Here is an 18,528-nt window from a genome sequence, read left to right as displayed (position 1 = left end):
GTCTCATCTGTAAAATCATATATTGTGTAATACCCCCAAATTGTTTAAGTCTAATCAAAATAACTTTTTTAAATCTATTCATCTTATATGGTAAATTTCATATACATAAATGTAGGGTGACAAAGGTTTCTCACAACTCTTTCTATGGAGCCCCAAACATGACATGGGGGCAAAAACTCTATTAATTTTAATTACAGACACTCTAACAGTATCCGTTATATTTTATATACAAAGAGCACAGACCAGATTTTATTTATTTTGTGTGTCAATAAAGTTTGAAAAACAAAAAATAATACAAATCTGATTTGAAAAAAAGTGGCATACTTACGACAGTGATTGGTTTGTTTGTCTGCAGTGGGATCAATTGGCTGTTTGAGGGGTGAGGGTGGGATCTCGCCTTCCTATTGGCAGGTTGTGAGGGTAATGGGCGGGGTTACGTTTGAACCGGACTCCCGCCGCAGAGAGAAGTGTCAGGTTTCGTCTCAGTTAGCTTTAGTGAGCTAAGCTATTCCTCCATCATTATTACGAGGAGAGAGTTTACGACAAACGAGCCAGCCTTGGTTCAGGTCAGGGGGCCTCTATGGAACAGCGAAACGCTGTTTGAACGCGGACAGTGTTTCTCGGTCGTCGCTGTGACGTGTGAACTTTGTGGAGAACTTTATTGTAGTTAGATTAAGGCGGGGGTCATGGCAGAGGGAGCCGACTGCGGTCCCGTCACCGCCGCTAAGAGGAAACAACCAGCGGCGAGAAGGAGCCGACAGAGTCAGCTGAAGAAGAGCTCCAGCAGTCGGGTACGGTCTAATGCTAACGCAGCTAACTCTTAGCATCAACCCTACTAACTGTTCTTGGCACCGTCCGTTAACTGAGCTGCGGGAGAGTCAGAGAATCTTTACTGAGGTCTGAGGACAAACTGCAAGCGCACACAAAACAACAGAGTACTGTAAACACTCATAATTTCTACTGAAACAAATGAATTTAACTTCTCTAGAAACAGTGATTCATAGTGACAAGGCGATTCACAAAGCAGCAGCAAGTTCTGGAATAACTTGTCATTTAAAGCAAGGGGTCCCAAACAACACATATTTATCCCATGTTTACTGCTGTAACCCTGTTCTACCAGGTGTCGTAAGAATTATCTGTTTTCTAAATATTGTAATATTATAATACTAAATATTTCGGTCATTTTATTTAAAATATTATACCACTAAATTCGTATTGGGTCATTTACAAATTGCCTTTGGACTTAACAACATTTCTTTTGTAAGCAAAACTTAATCGTTTTAGCACCTTCCAAAATACACCTGTGGTGTTATACACGTATGCTGCTGGATGAAATGAAGGGCAGTCATGCTCCTCCTATTGAGTCCTTTAGATTGATAATCTTGATAATAGTGTCTTGATAATAATAATGTCTTGATAATAGTGTAAAAAACTGCTGGTTTCTAATGTTGAGCCTACTTTCACATCCCCTGCCTCTGATTGATGGACTGACCAAACTGACCGAAAAATTATCCCTACCTTTTCAAAAAGATGGTTGCAGCACGAAAATAGGCCATAACAAAACATTAGTTCCAGGTAAACTGCCTTATTGCAAGCCTCTTTGTAAATATTACTAAATATTTACATTTTGCAGACAGCTGACCTACACTTCACATCTCTGAAAAGAACTGGAGGAGTAAATGGTGTCAATTTGGTGTGTTGGAGTGAGTGGTTTACAAAGTGGCACAAACCTCAGTTTCCTGCTGTAAAAGTCTTACATCGAGATAAAGCAAGCAAGTAAATATGTTCTTCAAACGCTGGAAACCTTAGATGATGTAAGAGAGCCTTTTATTTAAGTGGGTAAAATGTGTTTTTCCTTGTGTCCCTGCTGGCAACCATGTTTTCATTTAGTAGTTCCCTGCTATGAACTATATACATACAGTAGATACAATAAAATAACAAGAAAATCAAAGGCCAAGCCGTTAAAGACATTGAGATAAACAAGTTAAACCTCCATAAAAGTGATTTACTTCTTTTCATTGCCCGGACTTTATATTTCTATTTTTTCCCCCCTGAGCGTGAGTCATGGTTAACATCACAAATGTAAACAATCAGCGTGCAACACATAACCGGAGACGGCATCTTCAAGAGAACTGAGGGTGTTAACACAGTAACACCCTTTATATTCTTAACCTCAGTTCCTCTTTCAAATTAAACTAGTCCATATCACTGTATCATACTGTCATCACCTGTGGAAAAGGAGTTCTAAATAGTGAGATTTCTGATTACAGTTTGGTGTGTCATTTCAGGTGACACTGGAGAAGGTTCTGGGCATCAGCACAGCCAGCAGCAGTGGGTTGACCTCTGACCCCAACTCTGGGCTCATCGCTTATCCTGCAGGGTAAGTTTGTTTATAACCTGACACTGATTCCCGGTGTTTTCCCAGCGTTTACCTCTGAGTCATTGTCAGTACAGGCATGGACTTGCACTGATGTGCTGTTTTATTTTCTAATTCAGGTGTGTCATTGTGTTGCTTCACCCTAAGACCAACAAACAAACTCACATCATCAACACGTCCAGGTAATTAAATGTAACCTGTTCTCAAGAACTTCGTTCACCTGTACCTGTGTTTTATTCTGTCGCTGTTCTGTTTCAGAAAACCGTTCAGTGCTCTTGCCTTCTCTCATGATGGAAAATATCTGGTCACTGGTGAGGTAAGGGCTGAGATCACACACCTTTCACACTCCTTTCTAATGAAACATCTAAGCTGAAATGGAAGTTCAGGTTTTTTTGAAGTGTGGTCCTATGAGGTACTGTCCCACAGTCGGCACTGACTTTGCTGTGAATGCCCCCCAGCTTTATCCAACCGGAAACTGAAGTTTGTGTCACTTTGTAAAGCACTCATTCACCCACATTCAAGTTCACATCTTCTCTGCCGATGCCACACAGCTTATTGTGCAATTTGGTGTCATTTATTGGATTGGATGATCGAAGTCTGACGAAACAAGATGTTTTGGCAATTTAACAATTTATTAAATTAACAAATGGGGACCTCAGTAGCATGTGGAAGAACTGTACACAAACGGCAGGCCATTCTATCATTTCCACTCCCAAATTCTGGAGGTAGTCTCTGATAAATCCAGATTTGTCTGGGTGAGTGTCGTCATCTTGGTGGCTTTGTATGGTTCTTCCACATGCTACTGTTTGTCAACAACTAGCAAAAGTGTAGTCGTAACAAGCAGAAAGGTGGCTAGTGCTTGCGACAAGAGCAAATAGTCCAATTGAACGGGATCAACAGTGCATGGAAACGTAATAACTGAGCCTCCTTATCTCAATCTGATTCTCGGCATGGGGGTGAGGTATGTATGGACTGTGTCATACATAAAACCACGCTTCAAAAAACCTGAACAATCCCTTTTAAGCAATGCATCAGAAATGAATGCTCACATTTCGACCATTCAGTGTGTGGGATTTTATAACCATCTGAATTTTGTCTTCATTCCAGAGTGGCCATGTGCCCTGTGTGCGGGTGTGGGAGGTGGGCGGAGCTCAGGTGGCCGAAGTTCAGTCTCATAAATATGGAGTTTCCTGTGTGGGATTCTCCACCAACAGCTGCTACATTGTTTCTGTTGGATATCAACACGACATGACTGTTAGCGTGTGGGACTGGAAGGTGAGTACACATACACACAGATAAGTGAAATCATATCAATCATTTCCCTTTTTTGTGCAGAATTTTGTTGTTATAAAGTATAGTGGATCAGACCGATTGATAATAACAATACTGGTCACAGATGATTATTAATGTGACTTTTTTTCTTGTCTTGGTACAGAAAGGTTCCATCATTGCCTCCAACAAAGTGTCGAGCCGAGTCTTCGCCGTCTCCGTCTCTCAGGATAACAGCTACTTCGTCACTGCGGGAAACAGACACGTCAAATTCTGGTATCTGGATGCCTCTAAAGAGCGAAGGGTAACTTTTGCCACTAATATCGCAACCAGCCAGCGGAGCAAATCACAGCTCAGTCTCAAGTTCAGATTTTATCTTAACTTTTCAACTACTTCCTTCCTTATACAGGTGAACAGCACAGTGCCTCTGATTGGTCGCTCTGGGTTGCTAGGCGAACATAAGAACAGCATCTTCAGTGGGGTGGCATGTGGGCGTGGCCTAATGGCATCCAGCACCTACTGCATCACCAGTTCTGGCTTGCTGTGTTTGTTCAACAGCAGTCGACACCTGGAGGCTTGGGTCGACCTCAAGGTCTGTGACAAGAAAAACTAAATAAGCAATAATATATACAAAATAGATATCAATTGAAGTTATATAGGAAAAAAAATAACCAAAATAAGAATAAACAAAATTAAGTCAAATACATATTTACACCATTAAAATCAAAAAGAAGACTAATCTAAACTTGTTGACAGACATCATCTGCGAGCTGTCTGGCAGTCAGCGAGGACTTTATCTTCTGTGGTTGTGCTGATGGTGTGATCCGGGTGTTCAGTCCGTCTAACCTGCAGTACATCACCACGCTGCAGAGACCACACCGGCTCGGTGTTGACATTGCTCAGAGCGTACACCATGGGTAAGATCACTGTTACCGTGCTACAGTAACACTGAGTAAATACTGCATACACTTTCTCCTTTCATCACTCTCTGTTCTCAGCAGCCTCTTACCTGCCAGTCCAGGTGCTCACTACCCCGACATGCTGGCTCTGACCTTTGACCCTGCAGCTAAACACCTGACCTGTGTGTACAATGACCACAGTGTGTATGTGTGGGACGTTAAGGATGTGAGGAATGTGGAGAAGTTGTACTCAGCCCTGTACCACAGCAGCTGTGTTTGGAGTATTGAGGTGAGCACTACTGATAATGCCAGTGCATTTTAGAAAGAAATATTACATATATGTATATTGCATTTTACGGGTGCACAGAGAACCCGACATTGTCGACAGGAATTGATGACGAAATTAATTGAAGATGAATACATTCCATACAGTGTACAACATAGTGTACAACATAGCTTTTAATGGAATGGTGTTTGAGACCTCTGACCTCAATTCTACCAGTGAGTCCTATCACTGTTTACTGCCAGGAGTGGTATGAGGCACTGACATATGATGTCAGTGATGTCAGTTTTCTGTATGATTGATGTCCACATGACTGAATCACAATCGCATATTTCCGTGCCGGGCTGCAACTCATGTCCACAGATCTCTGTCTCCTCCATGTGGAGCTATTTGTGGAAGATGATGGTCAGAGACTTGCCAAACAAACCTCGCTGTGAGTCTTTGTTTGATCAAAGCCCATGGGCCTCCCTTATTAAAGGGTGTGGTACATAAAGCCTAGCTTGGCATGATGCGTCATATGTGTGAGCACCTTTCATTGCAAATGTTGGGATTTATGAATAATTTTCTTGCAGAAAACATTGCAAGTGTCTACACTCACTCTCACGACAAGGCTTTTTTTAAGACCCAGGAATCACTGACACAAGAAGTAAAGCTCTGACCTTGCATGGGAAACTTCACAGGAATCAAACTTAAAGGAATACTTTTTTTTAGTGTGGTTGTCTGAGGTACTGTAACATGTCCATTTAACAACAGAAGAAGAGGGCAACAAAACTGTTTTACCAGAAGTACTTGATAGATTTTGATTTGAGTGTGTGTGTTTGTCTTCACAGGTGTATCCACAGGTGTCAGACATGTCTCAGTCCTGTCTGCCTCCCTCCTCCTTCCTCACCTGTTCGGCTGACAACACCATCAGACTGTGGCACACCGACAATAATGGAGCTGCCGCTGCTGCACACAGGAACCTGTACAGCAATGTAAGACACACACAGATACGACACATACGCTTAGAGACAGAGACAGAGACACACACACAGATAGGTACAGAGAGAGTATATTGTGTTGTTCCCTCCAGGACCTGTTGAAGATTCTTTACGTGGATGAGAATACGCAGCACCTGCAGACAGAGGGGGAGAGGGGGGAGGCAGCAGTGGCTGATGGGAAGTCTGGGATCAGGGTGTTGGGGATCAGTCCTGATGGACAGCACCTGGCTGCTGGAGACCGTTGTGGAAACCTGCGGTGAGACATGAACATACACACAGAAAGCATCCACTGACTTACACACTTTACACACACATACGCATTCACAAATGTATTAAAGCAGTTGAAACACTGTAGTTACCGCTTGAGTGTCTATTTTTATTCATTTTAATAATGAACAATTACAGCTATGGAAGTGTGTTCATTTGAAATCTGTAAAACTATAAACCAAAACTAAAACATATTTTTTGAATCATTGCATTTATATTGTGAATTGCACTTATTTTGCACTGGATAATTGTGAAGGGAAATTTTCATATTGCCCCATGAATAATGATAAAAACCATGGAGTTCATGTTGAATAAAGTTCAGTTATCACCCATGTGATCCTTTATTCTTCTTCTCTCTCCAGGATTTTTGGTCTTCAGTTTCTTGATGAGTTGGTGAAGATCGAGGCTCATGACTCTGAGGTGTTATGTCTGGAGTTCTCACCCTTGTCCACAGGTAACCGTTGAGAAATGTATTTCATTTGTAACCTTTGATAAAATACTTTTAAACTGTTGTTTTATTGTTATATTAATAAACACATTGTAAGCATTTGTTTGTCTGGTGTGACACATGAACTGTAACTCTGCTCTTTCAGGTGTGAAGTTGTTGGCATCAGCAAGCCGAGATCGACTGATTCACATCTTCAACCTGGAAAATAACTACAGTCTGGAACAGACTCTGAATGACCACTCTGCCTCCATCACTGCTGTCAAGTTCACAGGTGATTGAGATGAAGGTCAGAGGTGACAGAGCTCACAGTTGAAGTTATTTAAATCTGTTATATCAGAATATTTTTACACAGATTTAACTGTTTGTTTAGTCATCTGGTTCTCTCTGCCTCAGTAAATGGGGTTTGCAGATGCAGAGTGAGTTGCAAATCAATAAACGTGGATGCCATTGGAGAAGTGGCTCGTACAAGTTGCCCTCCTATCTTTAGCTTTGTCAGCACATTCAGTCATTGAATTTGAGGAAATTGTTCCTGGAAAGTCCTTTAACAGTCATTGAATTACCACAACCAAGGGGCTGGAACCCTGATTTTAGCAAAAAAAAAAAACAAGTCAAAAACACACATCAGACACTTCAACAGGCTTAACATGTGGGGAATTGTCCTCGTCTAGACTTATTACTCATTACTCTCATTAAACGTTTCCACTTAATCAGTAGTCGAGAAGTTCATGAGATACTATGAGCAAGAGGGAGTGGAACAGCAAGAGATGGGGAGCTTTTCATTTTTCAGACATGACGGTTGACTCACACCTGTGATTTGTTCGCTAGGTGAGAGTCCCGAGGTACGAATGGTGAGCTGCGGAGCAGACAAAAGCATCTACTTTCAGACAGCCGAGCAGGTTACTCATCACACGTGCTATAATCTGAAGGAATCTTTATGGAATTATTTTGGACAGTCAGGCAAAAAGTGCTAATACTCTCTGTTTCCTGTGATTCCCTTCATTTGAATGGTGGTCAGCAGGCGCTGGAGGGTCTGTCATTCTGTAGGAGTCACCATGTGGTGGAGAAGACAGCACTGTATGACATGGACCTGGATTCATCAATGAAGCACGTTGCCATTGCCTGTCAGGACAGAAATGTCAGGTAACATTGATTCGAGTGTCTGTTGTGTCCATTTGGTGTAAAAAAACAACTTTCGATCTGCTGAAACAATTTGTGTGGTTTTTTTTTAAAGAGTGTACAATGTAGAAACAGGGAAGCTGAAGAAGTGTTTGAAAGGCTCCTCCAGTGATGAAGGAGGTCTACTGAAGGTAAGCACAGTGTTTGGTTGTTGAGTTCTTCTATAGGCTTCTTATGGGTCACTGAGAAATAATATTACCGGTACACTTAATCAGTCATTTCAAATTCAAAATAAAAAAAATTTTAAAGGCAGAGGGACGTTGTCAATGCTGCAGATGTAGTGATGTGATTGACCAATACCGTCTGTCCCTGTAGATTCAGATGGACCCGTCAGGGAGTTTCTTCGCTACCAGCTGCTCAGATAAAAACATTGCTATCTTTGACTATGAGTCAGGAGAATGTGTTGCCACTCTGTTTGGGCATGCAGGTGAGTAAATCAATTCTCACCTGGAGACATGTGCAGGTACGATGTCTGTGTGTCCACTTCAGATGTTTGCTGTTTGGTCACTCGTGTCTTTTTTCTCAGACATTGTCACCTGTATGAGGTTCAGTCAGGACTGCAGACACCTCATCACCGTCTCAGGAGACAGGTAAACGGCATCTAAACGGCATTGGACAACAATTTAAATGCTTGCCAGATTTAAGATTTTAGGATCAGAATTTCAATCACAAGTTGAAAGTTTTAAAATTTAAAACTTTAAATGGTTCGTATTTAGACGCACAGAGCACTTGTAAACAGGATACATTGCAGGAGTGGTATTTGTAGCTGATCAGCTGCAAAGTCCAGTTTGAACTTTCAGAGATAGTTGACTGGAATGCATACCTTGGTTGTAACCACTGGTTACTTGAGTTACTGTCTCCTTTCTATTCTTTTTAAACCAGTCTGGTCATTCTCCTTTGACCTTGGGCATTAACAAGTCATTTTCTCCCTAGAGAAGTGCTGATGACTGGATATTTTCTTTTGTCTTTTCTTTTACCATTTATAAAACCGAGAGAAGCTTGTGCGATATTGTAAGAATTTGTATGATGCTTTTTCTCACTGTTACACAAATTCAACTGTAAGCTGCTCTGACCTCAGGGTACAGGTGAATCTGACTTTAAGTAATTAACTGTGTGTGTGTGTGCGTGTAGTTGTGTGTTTGTATGGAGGTTGGACTCTCAGATGACCACCACCATGAGGACGAGACTGGGCCTCAGACCGAAGGCTGCACCTAAAACCTGCAGTCGCCAACCGCTGAACATCAGGCAAGTTGGCTGTGAGATAATGAGCTGTAATGTCTAAGTCAATCGGAGGCACTTGAGTGCATTCAATTTTTCTCTCATTTTTTCAGGAGGGAGACCTTCATTACTGTTCCCTCCTCTCAGCTGCTGCAGAGTGAGGAAATTAAGGAGAAGGAGGAGGAAGAGGCAGAGCTTGGGACGCCAGGGAGACTGGAGTCTGATTATGGTGAGGACGAGGGACTAGCCAAGCTAGACGTAGCATCGTGTCTCTTACTGTCACTTGTTGTGTAGTGCACATCACAAAACGCTCATATTGAACTATGAAATGTGCTTACCGTATTTTCCGCACTATAAGGCGCACCGGATTATAAGGCGCACCGGATTATAAGGCGCACCGGATTATAAGGCGCACCTTCAATGAATGGCCTATTTTAAATCTTTGTCCATATATAATGCGCACTGCATTATAAGGCGCATAGAATAGACGCTACAGTAGAGGCTGGGGTTACGTTATGCATTCATTAGATGGAGCTGCGCTAAAGGGAATGTCAACAAAACAGTCATATAGGTCAGTCAAACTTTATTTATAGATTACAAACCAGCGTTCTGACAACTCCGTTTACTCCCAACATGAATAAACAGCTGTTTTATGTGATGTGGTATTTCGTTTATCTTTTAACATCAGCAGGGTATAACATGTAGTGCAACATTTATATCACATAGTGGAGGGGAACTTTTCCTGGATTCAATAAACACGTAAAAAACAGTCTGATACTGTTACGGTAAATCAAACGTTAGTGCTATCACAATATAGTAACACTCGAAATAGTGCAAAGCAATAACAATATATAAATAACTCAACGTTGCTCAAACGTTAATGTCACACAACACAACACACAAAATAAACATGTAAAGCTCACTTTATCAAGTTATTCCTCATCCGCGAATCCCTCGAATTCTTCTTCTTCAGTGTCCGAATTAAACAGTTGGGCGAATACGGGATCCAACATGCCCGGCTCCGTCTCGTCCGGATTATACGGCGCACTGTCGGCTTTTGAGAACATTTGAGGTTTTTAGGTGCGCCTTATAGTGCGGAAAATACGGTAATTAAAAACAGGAGCTGGCTTGTGGTTACTTCTATGATTTAAAAGAAAAAAGAAGCAATTGCAGTTTCACCATGGACAACTGCTCTTCATGTGTGTACTCATCTTGCTTGACTCAAAATACAATACGCAATATATGAGCTACGATAACAATAATATTTCTATTTAGCAATTCTGTGATAATCGGTTTATTACAAGACGGTCATCTCATTATTGCTGTCAACTCCCTCATCTAATTACATCCTTTCACTTTACCCTCATTCCTGTGATTAGTGCCATCGCCATGAGTCAGGGATGCTGGTCGGAAATCATTGAGTGCATGTTAAAGGGAAAATGTTGACATTCACTGCACAGATAATCCTGTCTCCCCGGGCAGGATAACGATATATTGATGTCCCAACTATCGTGTCATGTTACAGTTTCCCCTTCACCTCTGTTTCAGATGCTCAGCTGCTTCAGACCAACGGTAAACTTCCCATGTGGTTCAGAAAATTGGTCAGTCTGATGTTCACTACTCATCAATCACACCTCATAAATACACTGATAGTCATTGATAGACAACCAGGTGTGTTCTCTGGGTTTATACAGCAGGGTCAAGATGAATCCACCTCTGGCACACAATTGAATTCTGAGCCTCGTCAGGTACGTAGTCGGTGGTCAGAGCAGCTCAACCCACTGACCATCCGCTCCAACTGCTCCCCGAGTCCAACTAAGAGTCAGGAGGAGGAGCAGAGAAAAGAAGAAGAAGAAAAGAAGAAGGAAGAAGAAGAAGAAGAAGAGGAGGAGGAGGAGGAGGAAGAAGAAGACTTCCACCCTCAGAGTCTGGAGAGTTTGCTGGAAGAGGATTTGGATGAGGATGATGGAGAGGAGGAGGAGGAGGAGGTGAGCTCAGAGCAGTTTCTTCAAGCTCTGACATAGTTAATTCAGTCTGGCCTTAAACAATAGAAATAACATCAAAGAGTTATTTCATCAAAGACAATAATGTAAAGGTGACAACAGAGGAAAATGATGTGTAATAATCCATATACTTTTGGCCTGGACTTTGCTGCCATGATGACATCTGTTTTTCATCCGAGGAGGAAACTTTTCTCCTATGATACAATGCACAGGGGAAACTGACTGTGTGGTGTTGATACTCAGGTGTTACAGGCCACAGGTGAGGAGCGCAGCAGCTTTGTCCTCTACCCAGACAGCAGCAATGCTGCCAACAGGTGAGAGATGGAACAGCACAGTCACACTTTCTGGTACCTGCTGTGTTTTAACCTGCCTTTTTTTGTTTTTACAGGGAGTTAAACGTCAAAGCCACAACTGTCCCACAGTGCTCTCTGACCCAACTGGAGGTCGGCGGTCAGGTGGTGGAGCCGGTGTGGAGCACTCAGCTTAGTCCGGACTCTGCCTGCTCTGAGGGGTCAGCAGGAAGTCTGGATCAGCAGCATGACGCAGGTCAGACCCAAGCTTCATTATCATCTGAATATCAATTCAAACACGAACTGATCAAAGTTAGCTAACGTCACTTTCTGCGGAACGTGTCCTACGTCAAATCTATTTCTGCTGTTCCAACAGTGAAACACCATCCTATGGTGTAATTGATTATTTTGTGACAGTGTGTGGATCACGTAACTTAAACAATAAAGAGCAATACTAATGAGACGAAGTGAGATAATCTACATCTCAATAATGTGAATACAACTAATTATATGACTACAAATGATCAGATGATGGTCAGGATCCACAGAATCAGGACAAAAAAACATTTGAAGCAGAAATAATTAAAATCTATGGGGCAGATGTACATGTTTGAGTGTAGCAAAGATGCTGTGCTTTCTCATTTTATATTGGATGTACCAAGCCTGCAACTTATTGCATAATCAGATAGATGGCTAGATATATCTTGTAATTGCTCTATGAAACACAACAAAACTTTGTTTGTTAACAATAAATGCCAAATAGCAGCAAAGACAAAAATTAAAAGTAAAAAATATATATATTATTGCAAGTCAGTAGTGAAAGAAGCATCAGTGTTAATTACACTTGTCCTGGGGAGGTGTATGTGTGTGTAATTTGTTACATCTTTAGGACCTAAAGAGGTTTATGCCACATAAACCCTGATCTTGTCAGGATCTGTAGTCATGGAGTTTAGGGCTCAGATTTGATGCATGATGCAGTGGATTAACGTCTGGAATGTCAGTACATGTTAGTGCACCTGCTCTTAAATGTCTCTCTTTCTCTTCTCTCCCTTCTCTGTTGCGGTTGCACCTCAAGGGTACATTAAACATCTTTGTTGACTGATTCCCTGTGTGTAATTGTGTACTGCTGCTGCAGACTGAACTGAGTATCCTCTGTCTTTTGGTTTCAGACACAGACTCTTTGAGTCAGGGCAGCTCTGCAGGCAGTCTGGGTCTTGAGGACGACGATGACAGAAATGGTCTGAAGAACCATTTCGACACCCTGGCCTTCAGTCTGTGTGAAGGTGTGAACACATGATGTCACATAATTCACAACACAAAACAAGGGGATGTGATGGAGCAAAAAGTTGACTTGATGCATACAAAGCACGGCGACGTGTATTTTCATTTGCTCAAGCTGAAATTTGAGCAAAAACGTGAGAAGCAATTGCATTTGTTGGTGTTCTGTCATTCACCTAATTCCAGTTGCCTGGTGCTATTAACGAGAAATTTGCATCCATTGAAATCTCAGCATTGATTTACTCATCACATAATTTGTGTCAGGTTATATGTCATATTAGAGTAGGACATGTAGTAATGGTTTAACTTCTGTTGCTAACCATGACCTTTCAGAGAAGTTCGACACTGACATTAAGACCCTGCAGCCTCCAGAGGAAAAACACTTCCTAAATCCTCGACTCAGCATCTCTGCCCGCTTCCTTTCCCGCTTTCAGGACAGACTCAGGTCAGTTCCCAGAATTCAGGCAGAATCCTTTGATTAAGAGGAGTCACTAAGTTTTCTGGTGGTTGTGTTTAGGGTTATGATGAGTGTGTTGCTGCTGTGTCTTCAGGGTGTGGCCAGGTCGAGCTCCACCTACCGTCTCCATCCCCACCAGCATTTCAGAGGAGAACGTGGAGAGTAGTTTGGTATGAACATGAATAGATTCTGACTCCTCAACTGAATCTCACCTGAGTTACACGATGATTGACTGTGAGTATGCTGTGTTTAAATTGACAGTGATGTTTGTTCTACTGTTTTCAGGTGAACGTGGTGTCGAGGAATCATGGCGTAACGACAGAATTGACTCAGAAAGAAAACAGTGGTGGTGAGTCATTAGGTTTATTTTCTGATCATCAGATAATCATTTTAACACACCTGTAAATTTGTCACCCAGTTCTAACACAGATGTCGGATCATTTCCGTTCCTCATAATTAGAAACATGGAGGGAGCTATTGTGCAAATGAATTGGTATTTACAAAAGCTGAATGTGTGATATCATGACTATTATTGACAGTAAGTAGTTTCCTTAACACTGTATCGTTAATAATAATACTTATCGTTAATAAGAGCCGGGGCTCCAGGATGCTTACCTAAGGGACGCCACATTTCCTTTTGAAACAACAGTGCAAGGACAGGTGTGTGTGTGTGTGTGTGTTTGTGTGTGTGAGATCACAGTGAGATGCAGCCAGTCTGCCCTTCGTAGAAGAGCGTCCTGCATAATATCCCAGCAACCCGTTCGCCGCCCAACACGCAGAAGGCGACACACTACTGTGCTCGTCCAGTGCAGAGAAACAGTTGGAGGTCTGTGAATGTGTGCCTGTGTATACACTCGGGTGTTTGGTGCCATCTCCTGGTTTTCCTTCCTCTTTTCAAATTCACACGGTGTTGTCTTTGTTGTGGAACCAGGCAAGAAGTGTCTGGTTGTGGTCCTGGAATGTAATGCTGGTGGAAAGTTTAAAACATAATGCAGGACAAATGCTGTGGCTCGCTGTCTTCAGATGTAGCAACGAACCAGAATCATAATCAATAGGTCTCCAGAGAGCATAAACAATTGATCAGCAATCGACATCATTTGTCCAAACTTAAGTGGAAAATCTGACTTTAATTATTAAAACTTAAAAGTGTACCTTGTGTGTTAAGTAATCTGGTTGTATAAGATACTGATATACAATATATTGCTGACTGAGCTGTGAGCGCCCCCTGTGCAGGCTCACTCTTGGTGAAAACATGGTTGCCAGCAGGGCAAAGCAACGTCAGAATATCTTTGCTGCTTTATGTCACTTTTGGACAGCCCTTCTCAACAGGAAAATTGTGTCACTTTATAAACTGCTGAATCTACCACACCAAAATCCATAGACACATTCAGCAATTTCTACATCACAGCACACAGGATTCGTTGATCCACTGTTGCTTCCATCAATAAGTTAATGTGTTATCCTTTGTTCAGGTTTTCATCAGTGACAAAAACATATCAAACCAGGTAGCTGTAGACCAGCAGCTCCTGTTTACCCACAGGCTAGAAATGCTGATTAGATGCTTGCATATGCTTAAACTGATGTAGATTAAGTGAGCATTTCCACAGACAGAAAGCACAGTGGGCACTCTACAGCTTAGTCAGCTCTGACTATGTATTCCATACTACTTCACTTCAGAAATCATGAACATCCCTTTTGATCCATTAACAGTATTGATTTATTTTCTGTCCCTAATCCACCATTTCACTTGACTGACCTCTTTAAAAATTATAATCAGATGTTAGCTCCAGGAGCAGTGTGGTGTCTGCTGTCCAGCTGGGGGTGCCACACGTGGGATATTTGGGAACCACAGCCAGCTTCAGAGCTAAAGCAAGCCAGGACCTGCCCCCCTCCACCACCCAGGAGCAGGAGGATGTGTCAGGTCCTCAGGCTGGTCCTGACCAAATCCCCACTCCTGAAGAACAGAACAAAAGGTTAAGAATTTTTTTGTTTTATTTATCTGTGATGCTGTTGAAATTTGGAAGTGAAATCTGATATATGTCAATCAGTGCTGGGCGGATTAAATTTCTTTAATTATATGAATTTGGTGACACGAGCAAACACTCAACTTTGCTTCTCTCTCGCTGGAGCACTCATTCATGCTCATGCATAAAACAATACCATTGTATACCATGAAATTTTGAAAAATTCCATGGTTTAAATTTACACTTAATGTAATGGAATCAAAGTTATGTTTGAAATCTCACTGTAGTTATGTTTAAGTCTTAAAGGTTTTTACATTTCTTTTTTCAGTGTCACGCTAGTGAGCCAGAAGTCTCCGCCTTGCGCACCTGTGGCCAGTCCTCAAGTGTTGGTCACGCCCACTGAGGTGATGTCACTGGAAGGTGGTGGCAGGTGGAGCGCCAGCAGCAATGAGGAGACGCCAACGAATCAAAACCAAAAGTTCAGCATGAACCCTGACCCTTCCATTGTGTCCACAGCCATGCCCACCATCTGCGACACGTTAACCTCTGACTGTGACATCACTTCCTGCTCCGCCTTCAGACAGGGCTACGGTACAGGTGAGATGTAGATATTCACTGACATAATCACGTTCATTATGTCTCCCCTTAAGGTTGAATTCTATCAGTATTTATATCATAAAACTTGTTTGGATACAAAAACATTTTTTGAGTCCTTTTTCTATGAAAATGTAGGATTTCATTTCTAAATCAAAGTTTTTTGTTGTTTTTGACAATGTCATGTCTGTTTCCGATCGGTCTCCTCCTATGACAGAGTCAATTGAGACCTCAGGAGTTGATATATCCTCCTGTGCCTCATTTCCACTACCAGAAAGACTTCACTCCCCACAGACAGGTATAAGACTCCTCTAGTGCCACCCTCAGGGCAAATTACATGTGCACAGACTGAGAATAAACTGTGAGAATGTTTGTTGTTTCAGGGCAAGGTGATGCAGACAAGTCTCTCAGTGTGCAACAGTGTCAGCAGGTCGCCAACGAGCTGAGACAGGCGGCGAGACGAGCCGTACGCCTTCATCAGCAGGTTCAGTAACCGACAGTAACTTCTAAGCTTCATACTTCAAAAAATTACTTGGAAATAAAAATTAAAATCACTTAAATATTGTATCATCTTATCACTCACTCATTGTCTTTTGACAGTTTAGATTGTTTCTTAATTTCTCCTCATCTTTTGTGTACATTTTTTTTTTATAATGTTTAAAGTTTAAACCACTTTTTTCAGGTGTAAACCAGTGAATACATGTGGGTATCTAGTAATATGTCTAGATCCAGGTGCAAATCTTCATAGTTTAGTGTAAAGTATTGAAATTATACATGTGTAATTCAATAAAATTTTCACAACTTCAAAAATCAGCCTTAAAAATTTAGAACTTTTTTCAGATTTTTAAAATTTTACTGTCATGGTAACTTGCATGTATCTCAACTCTTTCTTATTTTCTTTTTCCCTAACCTCCCACAGCTCGCTGCGGCGCCCACCATTTTGGAGCGGCGTCTGCAGATGTCGTCCATCCTGCAGGAGGCACTTGATTTTGTTCACTCCGAGCTACAGGTGGTCCGGCAGGGAGAGGGGCAGGGTAACAGCAGCACCCCCTCAGGTCCTCTGGAGGACAGTGGGACAATGTCCCTGCTGGAGAAATACTCGGAGCTGCTGGTTCAGATGACACGAAACAAACTGAACCAGATCTGATCCAGAACCAGCATTCTGTGTCTCTCCGGAGGACAAAGGTGGACATATAAACTCTCTTTTAATGTCTACTCATTCAGTTCAACATCAGTATTAAACTAATGCACCTTAAGTTTGTTTTATGTGTTTTTAAATCACGTCACTGTTTGTACATAAACTGTATTGTTATGCATTTCTTAATAAATATTTTCTGTCTCATTGAAGTTATTTTTTATATCAGGCATGCTGCTGTTATTTGTAGCTGAGCAGAGAATAAAAAATAATCTTAGCTTTCTACAGAGGCTTTTGGTTGTATCTTATATGCTCATCACCAAATATTCAATAACAATGCTCAAATTACTGGATTAATAAAAATATGTAAATCACGTTTGAGATTTGGTTACAACTTTATCCTACTAGCGTTCATCTGATTTAGAAAATGTGATGACAGCCAAACTCGATTATGTTATGAAAAGTGACGTGCTAAAGATCCCAAGTTTTGTAGTGAATTTCCATAATTGGGTTAATCGTGAATGGTGAAAATCCGTGACTTCACAAAAATATGTTTTGCCACGTGGAGATTAAACTAATTTAACTGTGTAACACCGCTATAGATAGACTTTATATTTTACCGCTTCCAGTCAAGAAACGAGTTTCAGCAGGTCAAAAACAGGTTCAGAGTCCACGTTAAAGTCGACTTGAGTTGATGTTCTAACTTTATTCCTGAAATTTCGATATGTCATGATAAATCTTGTCATGGCAACAAAAAAAAACCATTTCTTTTCTTCATGTGGCCCTAATACTCTTATCATATTTAATGCTGTATAGCATGCCAGCATACACTCCCAGTGATTTTGTTTTGTCATGCTACAAGAGGGAGCATGGACCTAAAGACAAAGAAAAAAACTTTTTTATGTTGTCTTATGCCTAATCATGAAACTGTTTTTTTAATCTAAGCCAAAAATCTGATTCATGTAGCAAATAGAAAATCGAAATGGAGCCTCTGTAGCCAGTGTGATTTATACATATATATGTATATATGTATACATATATGTGTGTGTATATACATATATATATATATATATATACAGTGCTCAGCGTAAATGAGTACACCCCCTTCGAAAAGTACCATTTTAAACAATATCTCAATGAAAACAAAAACAATTTGCAAAATGTTGACAAGACTAAGTTTTATTTAACATCTGTTTAAGTTATAACTTGAAAGTAAGGATAATAATATAACTTAGAGAACAAAATTTATAGTTTTACTCAAATTGGGGTGATGCAAAAATGAGTACACCCCACTGAAAGTCTCTGTAGCAAGGCTAAATTTTAGACTACAAATGTCCAATTTAACAATAATCAACCACAGGTGAGTCTAACTATTCATCACACATGTGTCCAGCAGACAGTTGACTATAAACCCCTTCCCATTTCATGTTGTTAGCAATGGCACCACATGGAAGAGAAATGTCTCAAGATTTGAGAAAGAAAATAATTTCTTTACACCACAAAGGTGAAAGCTACAAGAAGATCAGCAAAGCTTTACTTATCAGTCAGAATACTGTAGCAAAAGTGGTAGAAAAATTTAAAAAAGATGGAACTGCAACCATCTCACAGAGACGTCCAGGTCGTCCACGGACGTTAACACCTCGACAGGAGCGTCTCCTGATGAGAAGGGTCAAAGAAAATCGGCATGCAAGTTCACTGCAGTTATCCAAGGAAGTAGAAAGCCAAACTGGGGTGACTATTTCCCGTGACACAATATGGCATACACTGCAGAGGAATGGCATGCATGGGTGCCGTCCCAACGGAAGCCTCTCCTAAAGCCCAGGCACATAAAAGCCTGCCTAGAGTTTGCCAGGGCCCATGCTGACAAAGATGAAGACTACTGGGATTCTG

At 41.3% G+C, this 18,528-nt stretch overlaps 1 protein-coding gene across 4 annotated transcripts; it reads left to right on the top strand.

Moving 5' to 3' along the window:
• The first annotated feature begins 464 nt into the window (after nucleotides 1–464).
• Nucleotides 465–16,845, top strand: wdr62 (WD repeat domain 62). 4 transcript variants are annotated; one of them, XM_044032460.1, is made up of 34 exons: nucleotides 465–791; nucleotides 2,289–2,380; nucleotides 2,497–2,559; nucleotides 2,636–2,693; nucleotides 3,485–3,652; nucleotides 3,813–3,950; nucleotides 4,056–4,238; nucleotides 4,403–4,563; nucleotides 4,648–4,834; nucleotides 5,659–5,802; nucleotides 5,901–6,064; nucleotides 6,438–6,529; nucleotides 6,669–6,794; nucleotides 7,349–7,419; nucleotides 7,539–7,663; nucleotides 7,755–7,830; nucleotides 8,015–8,126; nucleotides 8,226–8,289; nucleotides 8,831–8,944; nucleotides 9,031–9,146; nucleotides 10,466–10,518; nucleotides 10,612–10,905; nucleotides 11,164–11,234; nucleotides 11,309–11,466; nucleotides 12,380–12,493; nucleotides 12,822–12,933; nucleotides 13,040–13,115; nucleotides 13,231–13,294; nucleotides 13,646–13,771; nucleotides 14,723–14,918; nucleotides 15,238–15,506; nucleotides 15,721–15,801; nucleotides 15,887–15,987; nucleotides 16,423–16,845. In XM_044032460.1, the coding sequence occupies exons 1-34, from the start codon at nucleotides 687–689 to the stop codon at nucleotides 16,648–16,650; spliced, it is 4,302 nt and encodes a 1,433-aa protein (XP_043888395.1). In that variant the 5' UTR covers nucleotides 465–686; the 3' UTR covers nucleotides 16,651–16,845. The 4 variants fall into 4 exon arrangements, with proteins under 4 accessions (XP_043888395.1, XP_043888393.1, XP_043888392.1 ...); XM_044032458.1 differs by having other exon boundaries at nucleotides 4,645–4,834; nucleotides 7,542–7,663; XM_044032457.1 differs by having other exon boundaries at nucleotides 4,645–4,834.
• Nucleotides 16,846–18,528: the final 1,683 nt, after the last annotated feature.

Source organism: Solea senegalensis, linkage group LG8, assembly GCF_019176455.1.
Source record: "Solea senegalensis isolate Sse05_10M linkage group LG8, IFAPA_SoseM_1, whole genome shotgun sequence".
In the NCBI taxonomy this organism is placed as follows: domain Eukaryota; kingdom Metazoa; phylum Chordata; class Actinopteri; order Pleuronectiformes; family Soleidae; genus Solea; species Solea senegalensis.
This window is presented reverse-complemented; position numbering and strand designations above follow the sequence as displayed.